The following is a 13,402-nucleotide window of genomic DNA, read 5'->3' on the forward strand; positions in this document are numbered from 1 at the left end:
CAATGCTGTTGTACACCTCAAGTGTTCTGTAAAGTAATTATTTTCAAAAGGCCCTGTAAAATAATATTTTTTGAGGACAGGTAACAGAGAGGTGAGTTTCTTTTGATCTCCCCGATATGAACATGTGGGTGGGTCCTAACAGTTCTGTTTTCTTAGGTAGCCTGTTAAAATGCCCGAACTCAATACACTTCTTTTTCCAAGATGGCGTCGATGAAGGACAGCGACACCGGCCTGTGGCTCCATAATAAACTAGGATCAACAGACGAGCTTTGGGCGCCTTCTAGTATTGCTTCACTCCTCACCGTTTCAGTTATCGACAATATACGGTTGTGTTTTTCGAGTTTGTCGCCTCCAGTGAAGCTAAAACTCTTGCTAGGGATGCTGCATCTTCCCAGGCGGACTGTTGACGAGGTGGGTAACGTTACGCGTGTTGATATGACTGATTGAACACTAGGTAGCTAGTTTAGATGGGATTATGCAACAGGCAGCCTTGACCGAGTTTCTAGCTGATGTTTCCTGAGCGGGAAGTATAGTTGTAACGTTAATGGACACCATCCTTACAAGCTGTTTCAAGTGTATACTTAGCTAGTTAGCCGCAGATATGGCGATGCAGACAGTCAACATCATTACACAGTGTTCTCTGCTCAAGTTAAATTATCGATAGCCAGCAGTCCGCATCGATCGCTTCCTTGGTTAGCTAGATAGCTGCTAACGTCAGCTGTGTAGGTACGTGTCTACAGACCGGAGGTAGTTAAATATCGCGCCTAGGCTAATTCTGTCCAGTCGTATGTTTTCTGTTTTGTTTACCTAATGCACATGCCTTCTTTTCATAAACACCACGTTAGTTAGCTAACCTAAAATGCAGCATTGGACCTGTTTGTAGTGTAGTCGTAATTGTCACAAGATTTGTCTGAGAATCATTGAAATGCTGAACTTGTCGGAGTTTTGTCAGTCAAGTGGTATCTCTTTAAAAAAATATATTTTATGTCACCTTTGTTTAACCAGGTAGGCCAGTTGAGAACAACTTCTCATATACAACTGCGACCTGGCCAAGATAAAGCAAAGCAGTGCGACACAAACAGAGTTACACATGGAATAAACAAACCTACAGTCAATAACACAATAGAAAAGTCTATATACAGTGTGTGCAAATGAAGTAATATTAGGGAGGTAAGGGAATAAATAGGCCATAGTGGCGAAATAATTACAATTTAGCAATTAAACACTGGAGTGATAGATGTGCAGAAGACGAATGTGCACTGGGGTGCAAAGGAGAAAAAAATAAATAACAATATGGGAATGAGGTAGTTGGGTGGGCTATTTACAGATGGGCTATGTACAGGTGCAATGATCTGTAAGCTGCTCTGACAGCTGATGCTTAAAGTTAGAGGGAGATATGAGTTTCCAGCTTCAGTGATTTTTGCAATTCGTTCCAGTCATTGGCAGCAGAGAACTGGAAGGAAAGGCGGCCAAAGGAATTGGCTTTGGGGATGACCAGTGAAATATACCTGCTGGAGCGCATGCTACGGGTGGGTGCTGCTATGGTGACCAGTGAGCTAAGGCAGGGTTTTACCTAGCAAATACTTATAGATGACCTGGAGCCAGTGGGATTGGTGACGAATTTGAAGCGAGAGCCAGCCAACGAGAGCATACAGGTCGCAGTGGTGGGTAGTATATGGGGCTTCAGTAACAAAACGGATGGCACTGTGATAGACTCCATCCAATTTGCTGAGTCGAGTGTTGGAGGCTATTTTGTAAATGACATCGCCGAAGTCAAGGATTGGTAGGATAATCAGTTTTACGAGGGTATGTTTGGCAGCATGAGTGAAGGAGGCTTTGTTGCGAAATAGGAAGCCGATTCTAGATTTCATTTTGGATTGGACTGCCAGTTAGTGCCATTTTGGAGGGCGTAACCAGTGAGCTAGCAAGGTCACAACTCCAAACTAGTGGGAGATGGCCTTTGAAATAGTTGTTGCTCTATTCTAAATCAGCTATCAACAGTTCAACTTTCAATTAAGCTTTGATAAATATAACTCAACTGGTCTACAACCCGTGTTGTAAACCAGGTACATTCCATAAAATGTCTCGACATTCCTTTATTTACCCATTCTATTTCCGTGATTAATACCGGTAAGCGATTGACGTAGCTACATGTAGGCTATACAGTTAGACTTGTCACTTCCATTTTTTATGACCATGACAAAATCTGTGTCTCCTGTCATATATTATCTCTAAAATTAGTCCAAAGTTCTTTGCACCCCTAAGTTTCATCCAATGGAGCCAGCTCTGGTTGACATTCTGCACCACGGAAGTTGTAGCTTCTACGTACGATTGAATATACTTTATTGTTCATTTACATGGAAATTCATTTTGTGCTATCAGAATACAAATACACAAACACTGGAAAGTTAATAGGGCTGCGTTTACACAGGCAGCCGAATTCAGATCATTTTTTCCACTAATTGTTTTTTTGACCAATCACATCAGATATTTTTCAGAGCTGATCTGATTAGACCAGTTAGTGGATAAAAGATCAGAATTGGCTGTCAGTTTAAATGCAGCCTTTTTTCTTTCTTTTTTTTAGCTTAACGCACACATTCACAGTCCCTGCAGCCTTCTGTCCGACCATATATTGGGCCTGTCCCACTGTTCAGCAGCCTGGTGGCTGATGGAATGAAACTTGCCTTGCTCCTATTCTTGCTGAACAGTGGGACCTTATATCTCCTTCTGGAGGACAGCAGCTCAAAACATTGGGCCAGATTGTGTGCAGGGTTCTCTATGATGCGCTTGGCCTTGTCCATCTATGATGGAGGCCATGAAGCCCCCTTAAACCAAGGTTTAAGGTCCTCCCGATGATGGCCTTGTAGGCAATTGACAGCCCACCATACCAGGCCAGGAAACAGAAAGTCAGCACACTCGCTATATGGCAGGTGTAGCCACGGTGCCGTTTATGATGAGGGAGGACATTTTTATTTTTATGAGCGTGGCCTTATTTCTATTACAGCATATTGGATGACTGCCATTCATATTCCATTCACCCAGATCAATGTCAAATTGATAGGTTTAGGATACTACATGATACATTATTTTTCCCTATACTCATCATGAGGTTGCTACAACCTAGAAATGAATGAAAGTTTACAACGTAGGTGCACATAGGTTGAGAGAAATTTGAGGTGACAGACGGTGAAGCATGGACAGACAGTGACACATTCAATACCGCCTTGCACACTCTTGCGTGCATCTAGCTTACCAAGGGTGTAATCATTAGTCCATCAGTTGCAAACAAGAGTTTCTATTGGACAGATTCAGGTACGTTTATCCACATTTTGTTGTGTTTGCTTCCGTTTAAGAAATGTTTTCAACAGAATCGGCAGATTGAATACACCCCTGATCATGTGTAAACCCAGTTCACTTTCATAGCAGCCACATTGTATTCCTTCTGGCATCTATGCGCTCACCTCCTCTCACCTTTCCCCTTTGTTTGTGGACTTCAATGCATCAGCTGTATGTGACCAGCCGAAAAACCTTTCCAAGCCAAACCATATCATAACCGCTAAACACAGCCTACATCGTTGTCACCATATTAGCTAAAGTAACCATAGTCAGCATAGCTAACAGAACTAAAGCATTAGGAAACCTGCTTCAATCATGCAGTAACGTTAGTGTATAGTCAGTAAGCAGTTTAGAGCTTACACCAGCTGGCCCCGGTGGCATTAAATTAGTTAAACCAAAAACTTACCTTGACTTGGAACAGTTCCAGTGCTGTGTTGGACAGTCATAGTCAGTAAGCTAATATAGCATCCATCTGTTTGAGCAGGGTGTTTGAGTAGGCTAAACTAGCTAGCTGCATTTGCTAGCTAAGTGACTTTTTTAAAGAAATTAATTTGTTCAAAAGTGTTCATCTATTATCTTTCTCTGAGTCAACTACTCACCACATGTTATGCACTGCAGTGCTGGCTAGCTGTAGTTTATGCTTTCAGTACTAGATTAATTCTCTGATCCTTTGATTGGGTGGGCAACATGTCAGTTCATGTTGCAAGGACTCTGATAGGTTGGAGAACGTCCTCCAGAAGTTGTCATAATTTCTTTGTAAGTCTATAGAATGGGGTGAGAACCATGAGCCTCCTAGGTTTTGTATTGAAGTCAATGTACCCAGAAGACAACGGAAGCTAGCTGTCCTCTGGCTACACCATGGTGCTACCCTACAGAGTGCTGTTGAGGCTACTGTTGACCTTCATTGCAAAACAGTGTGTTTTAAACAATTATTTGGTGACGTGAACATATTTAGTGTAGTTTTATCAAAAAAGTTTAACTTTTGGAATGTTTAAATGTTATGAAATTCACTGAGGAGGATGGTCCTCTCTTTCCTCCTTTGAGGAGCCTCAACTGGTGGTGTAGTTGGCGAGTGTCCAGGTGTTGACATATATTCCATTTCCATTCCCAGCTCTAACCTCCATATCCACCCTCTGCCCCTACACACCCTGCCCCATGGAGAGTCTAGGTTCAGTTTCTCTCTATACCTTGTTCTATACCATTTATATAAACTGCTTTAGGCCTACTGTGAGACATGCATGTAAAGCCTAAAAACACATTACCATTCCACAAGACTGGACAATGTTTTTGAATCTTGCTCTACTCACCTCCACAATCATATCCTCCCTGACCCTGTCTGTGCAGATGAAGGAGGCCCTGTCCGAGATCATCCAGCTGGCCACGGTGGACTCTGAGCCCTGGGTACTGATGGTGGCAGACATCCTAAAGTCCTTCCCTGAGACAGGCTCCCTCAACCTGGACCTGGAGGAGCAGAACCCCAACGTACAGGACATCCTGGGGGAGCTCCGGGAGAAAGGTGGGTACGCTACCATATGTCAGGGGTCACTAGTCAAGGGGGAAAATGAGAACAGCAGGGGTCATTGAGGTGCAAGGTTCTAGCTTTGTCACTGGAATGAATGATTTATGAAAATGGTGCTCTGTTTTTTGTTGTTGTACCTATTTCAAGTAGGATACATTTTCCAGCATGTTGGTGCTGCTCTACAATCACCTGTTGATTGGCCGTGTATCAGAGTGGAGAATCATGTTTTGTATTCAGTACATGAGCGGTGAATTGCTGAGCTCTAGACTACTTGTCATTGTGCACTTTTTATTAATCACCTGTGTACATGTATATAGAGGTACTGGTTGGTTAGAGTACACCTGCCTGTCTGCATCATGCTAACGGCTTTCGCTTGCTCTTTGAGGTCTAGGTCGAGTTACTGTAAAAACACTGTCAGCTGCTGATGTAAAAAGGGCTTAATTAAGGTTTCAACATCCATTTAGAGATGTAATAAACAAGAAAATAAATGCTTTTGATTGCTCTCCTCCCTGCAGTTAGTGAGTGTGAGGCGTCAGCCATGCTCCCTCTGGAGTGCCAGTACCTGAACAAGAGCGCCCTGACCACACTGGTGGGCCCACTCACGCCCCCCGTCAAACACTTCCAGCTGAAGAGGAAGCCCAAGAGTGCCACGCTCAGGGCAGAGCTGCTGCAGAAATGTAAGATAAGACACCTTCACTCCATCCAGGGTACATGACAAGAATCTAAAATGGCCACCTCGTTTCTTCACCTCAATCTCCGCATCTTCATCTGGGGACAAATGTATCGAGCGTCTCAGATTAGTAGTGCTGATCTGGGATCAGGTCCCCCTCCTGTCCATTTACTGTTATTAGTGCAGATGAAGGAAAGCAGATGAGAAAAGGAAGCCACTTTAGACTGTTGAAATACCTCCCCATGTTTCAGGTCTCCTCTCCTTTGTGCTAATTTTACAGAAAGTTGAATGGTCTTTTTGTCACATTGATGAATGGTCATGACTCATGTTCATTGCGGGACACGCACTGGAAAACAAACATGAGCGTTTCTTATTGGACAAGTTAATGTAGTCCCTCCCTGTTTCAGTCAGTTTTCTTCTGTCAGGTGCCAAATGAACAGCACCCTTGGGTGTATTCACTAGGACCCTAACGGAAGCAAACAGGATGAAAAATGACCTACCTGAATTGGTTCTATTGAAAGTCTTATTTTAGTTTTAAAATGTTTTCCATTGCTAAATGTTATGCTACAATGTTCACTGATTTAATACACCCCATTGACTCATTGTTATTGTGTTTTCAGCCACAGAGACGGCTCAACAGCTGAAGAAGACAGCGGGAGTGCCTTTCCACGCCAAAGGAAGAGGCCTGGTCAAGAAGATGGACACCACCAGTGAGTTTGACACACTTCTTGTTGTTGCCAAGACTATGCCTATGAACACTTACACCATTTATACCAGGGTTTAGCCTTGAAATGAATAACGCAAGAGCTGCTGCTACAGCGCCTCAATCAAGTAATTTGTTGCTGTTGGAGTGAAACATGCTTTTATTAGCGCAATCATTGCGGAACAATTCTAAATGTAATTGCGTGTTTAAAAAAAAAACATGTTTTTGATGGCAACGATTCCACATAGCTACAGCAAATCGCTTCCTCGTGGTGTAGTATGGGGACCCCAGGAAAAGCATGCTCCAAAAACACCAAAATACCTAGTTTTAGATACGGCAAAGCTCTCACTATACACATTAAATTGTTACATTTGCAATGTTCTATTCCATTTTGTTGCGAAAAAATTACTTATCCTTTAATTGTTTGAAACCTGAACATTTAACTGCATATAACAGGGCATGTCTTACCTTGCTTCAAAGTATCCTCTATCCAAAATCCGATCCAACATGGAGGCAATTATTTTATAAAGACTTCCATATGCCAATGAAACCAGTAGTCTATTTCTCTCATGTTCTATTTGTTTCCTTCAATGTCCAGTATCCAAAAGTAGAATCCTGGTCATATTAGCAGCGCGTGTGCGGTGCGCTTTTGACAGTGTTTTCCCACTAATTGCATTATGGAATGAACATTCGCGTGTAGCCTACTGCCTTGTGCAACTGGATTCTTGAATTCCTGACGGGCTGCCCCCAGGTTGTGAAGGTAGGCACCTCATCTACACTGATTCTCAACACGGCCCCACAAGGGTGTGTCCTTAGTCCCCTCCTGTATACCCACGACTGCGTGGTCTCAGAGTTCCAATTCCATCATCAAGTTCACTGACGACACGACAGTAGTAGGCCTGATTTACCAACTACGACGAGACAGCCTACAGGTAGGCACTCTGACGGCATGGTGCCAGGAAAACAACCTCTCCCTCAAATGTTAGCAAAACAAAGGCGCTGATTTGTGGACTTCAGGAGGAACCAGGCTGGACACGCCCCCATCATCAACGGGGCCGTCGTGGAGAAGGTCAATAACTTCAAATTCTTCAGCGTACATATCTCAGAGAAGCAGAAAAGGTCTAACCACTGGGACACCGTAGTGAAAAAGGCACGACAGAGACTCTTAAACAGGATGCAGAAGTAATCCGGCCTGTCCCCGAGGGCCCTCAGTGTTCAACAGGAGCACCATGGAGAGCATACTGTCGGGCTGGGTCACAGCCTGGTACGGAAACTCCACTGCCGCGGACTGCAGGACTCTTTAGATGGCGATACGTGCAGCTGAAAGCACCAGGTGTCACAGGAAGGTCAAGAAGATCATCAGGGACCCCAGCCACCCAAACCATGCCCAGTTCAATTACTCAGGCGTGGGCAGACTGGACAATAGTTTCTACCCTCAGACTAGCAGGCTGCTGAATATCCACCATTAGTCAGCTATCTGCTCCAGCCTCCCCACTGCTACTCCCCCATGGCCCCCACCCCCCGGACTTTCCCACCCTCAATGGTCACTTACATTACCTGCTGCTCCCCCACCCCTGCTACTCCACCATGGACATTCCCCCCTACCCCAATAGCGTTCATCACTGTTGCAGTTGTTAATATGTATATTATGTATTTATTTTTAACATATTTTGTTTTTATTTCACTTGGTCCCCACACCCCCCTCAATGGTCATGTTGCTCTCCCTATGGTCTTTATTCTGCCTCCACCCCAATGGATATTTATTTATTCATCACTGCTACAGTTAAGATGTATATAGTGCTATTTGTTTTTTTTTATTACCATTTTAATTATTTTATTTCACTTAGTCCTGCATCACACCTGCAACCCTGTACATGTGACTATTAAACAATCAATCTGTGCATCGCTGCGCTTTGTAATGTGAAGAAATTATAGTTGATCAACTTATTAAGCTAAACGTTCTGATCTGTTGCATCAGATTCATTGCTTTTTAGCAGGGTTTAAGTATCCTAAGTATCCTTGTATGGATTTGGGCTCTATTGTCCCACAACTGCCCCAGTGTCTGTTTTGGAATAGGGCATTTCTTTGTCGCACAGAACGACAAGCTGACAAATGGAGTAGGTCAACTTTTCTACTATGGGAGATAGATTGACATACGCTAGTGATTTTGCTGTTCGTTACTTATCTTGTTGGCTGAGGAAAAATACATGGGGACAGTTATTCTAGCATCTTCAAATTGCGCAAGTTGCATCCTTGAGTTGCATGTTCGGTTAAGATGAACTACCATACTCTAAATGTGATTTTGAGCACTGTGGTTGGACGCCCTAATCAGGTTACACACCCAATGCATATGAGTCTGGTACATTTCTCAAATGTCCGGTAAATGGAAATGCTGCCAGTCAAATGTCCGGCGCCACATTTTCCTAACGGAAAACCTGATTTATACCCACTGGTATCTGAGTGGTTGCTGAGATCATGTTATCATGTTTTCTACCCTTCCTTCCAGCACCCCTGAAGGGGATACCCAAAGCCCCGTTCCGCAGCCCCACCACCCCCAGCATGTTCAGCCCCCCCAGCAACCGCACACCCATCGCCCCAGCACGGACACCCCTGCGCAAGGAGAGGGGGGTCAAGGTGACTAAGGGGGCTTAACAAGTGGCATGGGTTGTGTCCCAAATGGCACCCTATTCCCTACATAGTGTATGTTGAAATGTGTCAAGAGAAGCTGATGCATATTATTCTCTGTTCTCCAGTTGTTAGACATCTCAGAGCTGGATATGGTGGGAGCTGGTAGAGAGGCAAAGAGGAGAAGAAAGACTTTGGGTAACTGCCTTTTCTATTTCCATCTATCCCTCTCTAGCTAGCAGTCTTCACTGTTGTTCACCATCCTTCAGACTCACTGACTCTTACTAATTGATTATCTGCTAGTGGTATTTTCTACAACATTCAGGACAAGAAAAGTTGAGTCTTCACTTAAACCACTTATGGCCCTCTCTCTCTGTGTCTCTGTGTGTACAGAAACAGAGGCTGGGGAGAAAGCTGCTAAAGAGGAGGCTGTGGTGGAGAACGCAACACCAGACTATGCTGCTGGACTGGTATCTACACAGGTAGGTACACTCACTCGGTGTCACACCCTCACTCACTCGGTGTCACTCGCGCGCTCGGTGTCACTCGCCGCGCGCACACGCGCTCGGTGGGTCGGTGTCTCGCGCGCGCTCGCTCGGTGTCTCGCGCGCACACACACACTAACTCACACAATGTAATGCAACTTATACAGCGGTATTGACCCACTTCTCCTGTGTTTCAGAAACTGGGTGCGTTGAACAACGAGAGCGCCCTGCCGTCTACGAGCTACCTGCCGTCTACCCCCAGTATGGTCCCGTCCTCTTCCTACATTCCCAGTTCAGAGACACAGCCAGGTGAGACACCTACAGAGCTGTTACTCAGATCTCAGGGTAACCCTCCATTTGGCTAGCCTGGGTATCAGTCGGTTTGTGCTACACCACCCTGCCTCCGCAGTTTTCTGTAGTTACTCCTATCCAATCTTCTCAGATTGGCAGAGTGATATAGCGATAGTCTCATGTCGATAACTGGTACTTCATTCTAGCGAACGCAGGTGGTTTGGGACGTGACGCCCTGCAGTCGGGTCGCCAGCCTGAGGAGTCAGCCACGCCCGGCGCTGCCGCCACCAGCACCCTCCCGGGCCAGTTCAAACAGAGGACGCCCATGTACAACGCCAGCAACACTGCCACCAGCCCCACCGCCCCCGCCTCGCCCAGCACGCCAGCCAGCACCCCCGCCAGCAGCAACGGACCCCCGGCTGCCGCCACCGCCACGCAGCCCGAGACCCCCACCACACAGCCCCCCCAGCCCCCGACGCCCACGCCCCAGCAGCCCCAGCCCAAGAAGAACCTCTCGCTCACAGTGAGTTGGCTCAAGGCATCATTGGGACTTCCAATATCCACACTAGTATTCTACTTAGAATAACCATTATATTGGGCGAGCGTTCTAATCTGGACTACTTACTATGTGAGACTGCTATGCTTACATACAAACATTGACTGTAGAGATTGTAGTACGGTATGTGGAATGGTGGTTTACTTGCAATGGCTGATGTGTGGTTGTTTTACCTACCTTAGTGGTGTGTAACCTCTGTGCCGCTGTGTGTAACCTCTGTGCCGCTGTGTGTAACCTCAGAGAGACCAGATGTATGCTGCTCAGGAAATGTTCAAGACGGCCAACAAGGTTACCAGACCAGAGAAAGCGCTCATCCTTGGCTTCATGGCCGGATCCAGAGGTACTGTACTGCTTTCTGCAAAATACTCCCTCATTTTAGTAAAAAGTAATAGCTTTTTGCAATGGATTAGAAATATTCCCTGGAGTATGTCCACCTAGTCGTATACTGTGAGTTTAACATACTAGTAATGTTTTTGTAATGTGGATATGTGCAAGCCCTCTGGTGGGGGTCAAATCTAAGCCTAACTGGCTATTTACTCACATGTACATGTGTACACAAACACACCTAACACTCTTACCCTCACTGCTAGTTGAAAATGTCTGACTTCTACCATATCACCACACAACATCTCTAACTGATCTATCCCCTCCTCCTCCAGAGAACCCTTCTACCCTAACACTCTAGAACGTCTGACTGATCTATCCCCTCCTCCTCCTCCTCCCGAGAACCCTTCTACCCTAACACTCTAGAACATCTAACTGATCTATCCCCTCCTCCTCCAGAGAACCCTTCTACCCTAACACTCTAGAACATCTAACTGATCTATCCCCTCCTCCAGAGAACCCTTCTACCGTAACACTCTAGAACGTCTAACTGATCTATCCCCTCCTCCAGAGAACCCTTCTACCCTAACACTCTAGAACATCTAACTGATCTATCTCCTCCAGAGAACCCATGTCCGGAGCAGGGGGACATTATCCAGATAAAGCTGAGTGAACACACAGAGATCCTTCCCAAGGCGGATGGCACGGGCAGCACCACCATGCTGGTGGACACAGTGTTTGAGATGAACTACTCCACAGGACAGTGGACCCGCCTCAAGAAGTACAAACCAATCACCAACGCCTCCTGAGGAGGCTGCTGGCCTGCCTGTCGGGGACTATACATACATACATACATACATACATACATACATACATACATACATACATACATTTGCATGCGCAAGCATCAACACACAGACCAAATCCTCCTCTGGTGGACAGGGACTTGTCACACACACACTTGTGCATACACACATGGGCCAAATTCAGTGTGTGAGGGGCTAGGGAGGGTTAAGTGGGAGGGATAGGAGGGTACAGGTTAAGGGGGTATGGCTCCCTCTTTCAAAGTTCCTGCATTGCCAGGCAGGGGGGATACTCAACTTTATTCCCCCCATTGGTTTGTTTTTCTGTTCCCTCAGATTCCTGAATGTTTGGTAAGGGGAGGGGTACAAAGTTATACCTTATTTTGATAAGACAACTTAACACTTGCTTTACTATTAAAGGTACAAGCATGCCACACTATGTCAAGAGAAAGTCGTTATTACAACTGTCCGTGTTTTTCATTGTGAGAAGGTAAATAATGGGACGTTTGCAGCTTACCAAGAAGGGAAGAAAATAAAGTGAAAACATGTTCAGATTCCAGAGTGTTGAACATAAGTCCTTCAGAACATCGCTCTCTAAGATCATGATGATTAGGGTAAAGGTGGTCTATGGTAAAGACGCACTGTTGACAGCGTCGTCCACACTGATCTGTCGGATTACTCTTCAAGACAGGAAGTTCAGGCAACGGGGGTTGCACTAGCATGACGACACCTGTCGTAAGACAATGCAGTCTCACTGGTATTCAGTGGCGGCTTGTCCATTAGCGTGTTGGGGGCGGCACCCTATAGTCCAAAATAAAGTATGTTTAAAACTCTCATAAGTGCTGTAGCCTTTACATTTTACGGTTTAAATACACTGCTCAAAAAAATAAAGGCAACACTAAAATAACACATCCTAGATCTGAATGAATGAAATAATCTTATTAAATACTTTTTTCTTTACATAGTTCAATGTGCTGACAACAAAATCACACAAAAATAATCAATGGAAATCCAATTTATCAACCCATGGAGGTCTGGATTTGGAGTCGCACTCAAAATTAAAGTGGAGAACCACACTACAGGCTGATCCAACTTTGATGTAATGTCCTTAAAACAAGTCAAAATGAGGCTCAGTAGTGTGTGGCCTCCACGTGCCTGTATGACCTCCCTACAACGCCTGGGCATGCTCCTGATGAGGTGGCGGATGGTCTCCTGAGGGATCTCCTCCCAGACCTGGACTAAAGCATCCGCCAACTCCTGGACAGTCTGTGGTGCAACGTGGCGTTGGTGGATGGAGCGAGACATGATGTCCCAGATGTGCTCAATTGGATTCAGGTCTGGGGAACGGGCGGGCCAGTCCATAGCATCAATGCCTTCCTCTTGCAGGAACTGCTGACACACTCCAGCCACATGAGGTCTAGCATTGTCTTGCATTAGGAGGAATCCTGTGCCAACCGCACCAGCATATGGTCTCACAAGGGGTCTGAGGATCTCATCTCGGTACCTAATGGCAGTCAGGCTACCTCTGGCGAGCACATGGAGGGCTGTGCGGCCCCCCCAAAGAAATGCCACCACACCATGACTGACCCACCGCGAAACCGGTCATGCTGGAGGATGTTGCAGGCAGCAGAACGTTCTCCACGGCGTCTCCAGACTCTGTCACGTCTGTCACATGTGCTCAGTGTGAACCTGCTTTCATCTGTGAAGAGCACAGGGCGCCAGTGGCGAATTTGCCAATCTTGGTGTTCTCTGGCAAATGCCAAACGTCCTGCACGGTGTTGGGCTGTAAGCACAACCCCCACCTGTGGACGTCGGGCCCTCATACCACCCTCATGGAGTCTGTTTCTGACCGTTTGAGCAGACACATGCACATTTGTGGCCTGCTGGAGGTCATTTTGCAGGGCTCTGGCAGTGCTCCTCCTGCTCCTCCTCGCACAAAGGCGGAGGTAGCGGTCATGCTGCTGGGTTGTTGCCCTCCTACGGCCTCCTCCACGTCTCCTGATGTACTGGCCTGTCTCCTGGTAGCGCCTCCATGCTCTGGACACTACGCTGACAGACACAGCAAACCTTCTTGCCACAGCTCGCATTGA

At 46.0% G+C, this 13,402-nt stretch overlaps 1 protein-coding gene across 1 annotated transcript; it reads left to right on the top strand.

Moving 5' to 3' along the window:
• Positions 1-169: 169 nt before the first annotated feature.
• Positions 170-11,866, top strand: LOC100380775 (negative elongation factor A). Its single transcript, XM_045701421.2, has 11 exons — positions 170-411; positions 4,681-4,852; positions 5,371-5,532; positions 6,146-6,235; positions 8,735-8,862; positions 8,982-9,051; positions 9,247-9,335; positions 9,536-9,647; positions 9,836-10,152; positions 10,426-10,525; positions 11,134-11,866. The coding sequence occupies exons 1-11, from the start codon at positions 202-204 to the stop codon at positions 11,316-11,318; spliced, it is 1,635 nt and encodes a 544-aa protein (XP_045557377.2). The 5' UTR covers positions 170-201; the 3' UTR covers positions 11,319-11,866.
• The last annotated feature ends 1,536 nt before the right edge of the window (positions 11,867-13,402 follow it).

Source organism: Salmo salar, chromosome 18 (genome assembly GCF_965601325.2).
Source record: "Salmo salar chromosome 18, fSalSal1, whole genome shotgun sequence".
In the NCBI taxonomy this organism is placed as follows: domain Eukaryota; kingdom Metazoa; phylum Chordata; class Actinopteri; order Salmoniformes; family Salmonidae; genus Salmo; species Salmo salar.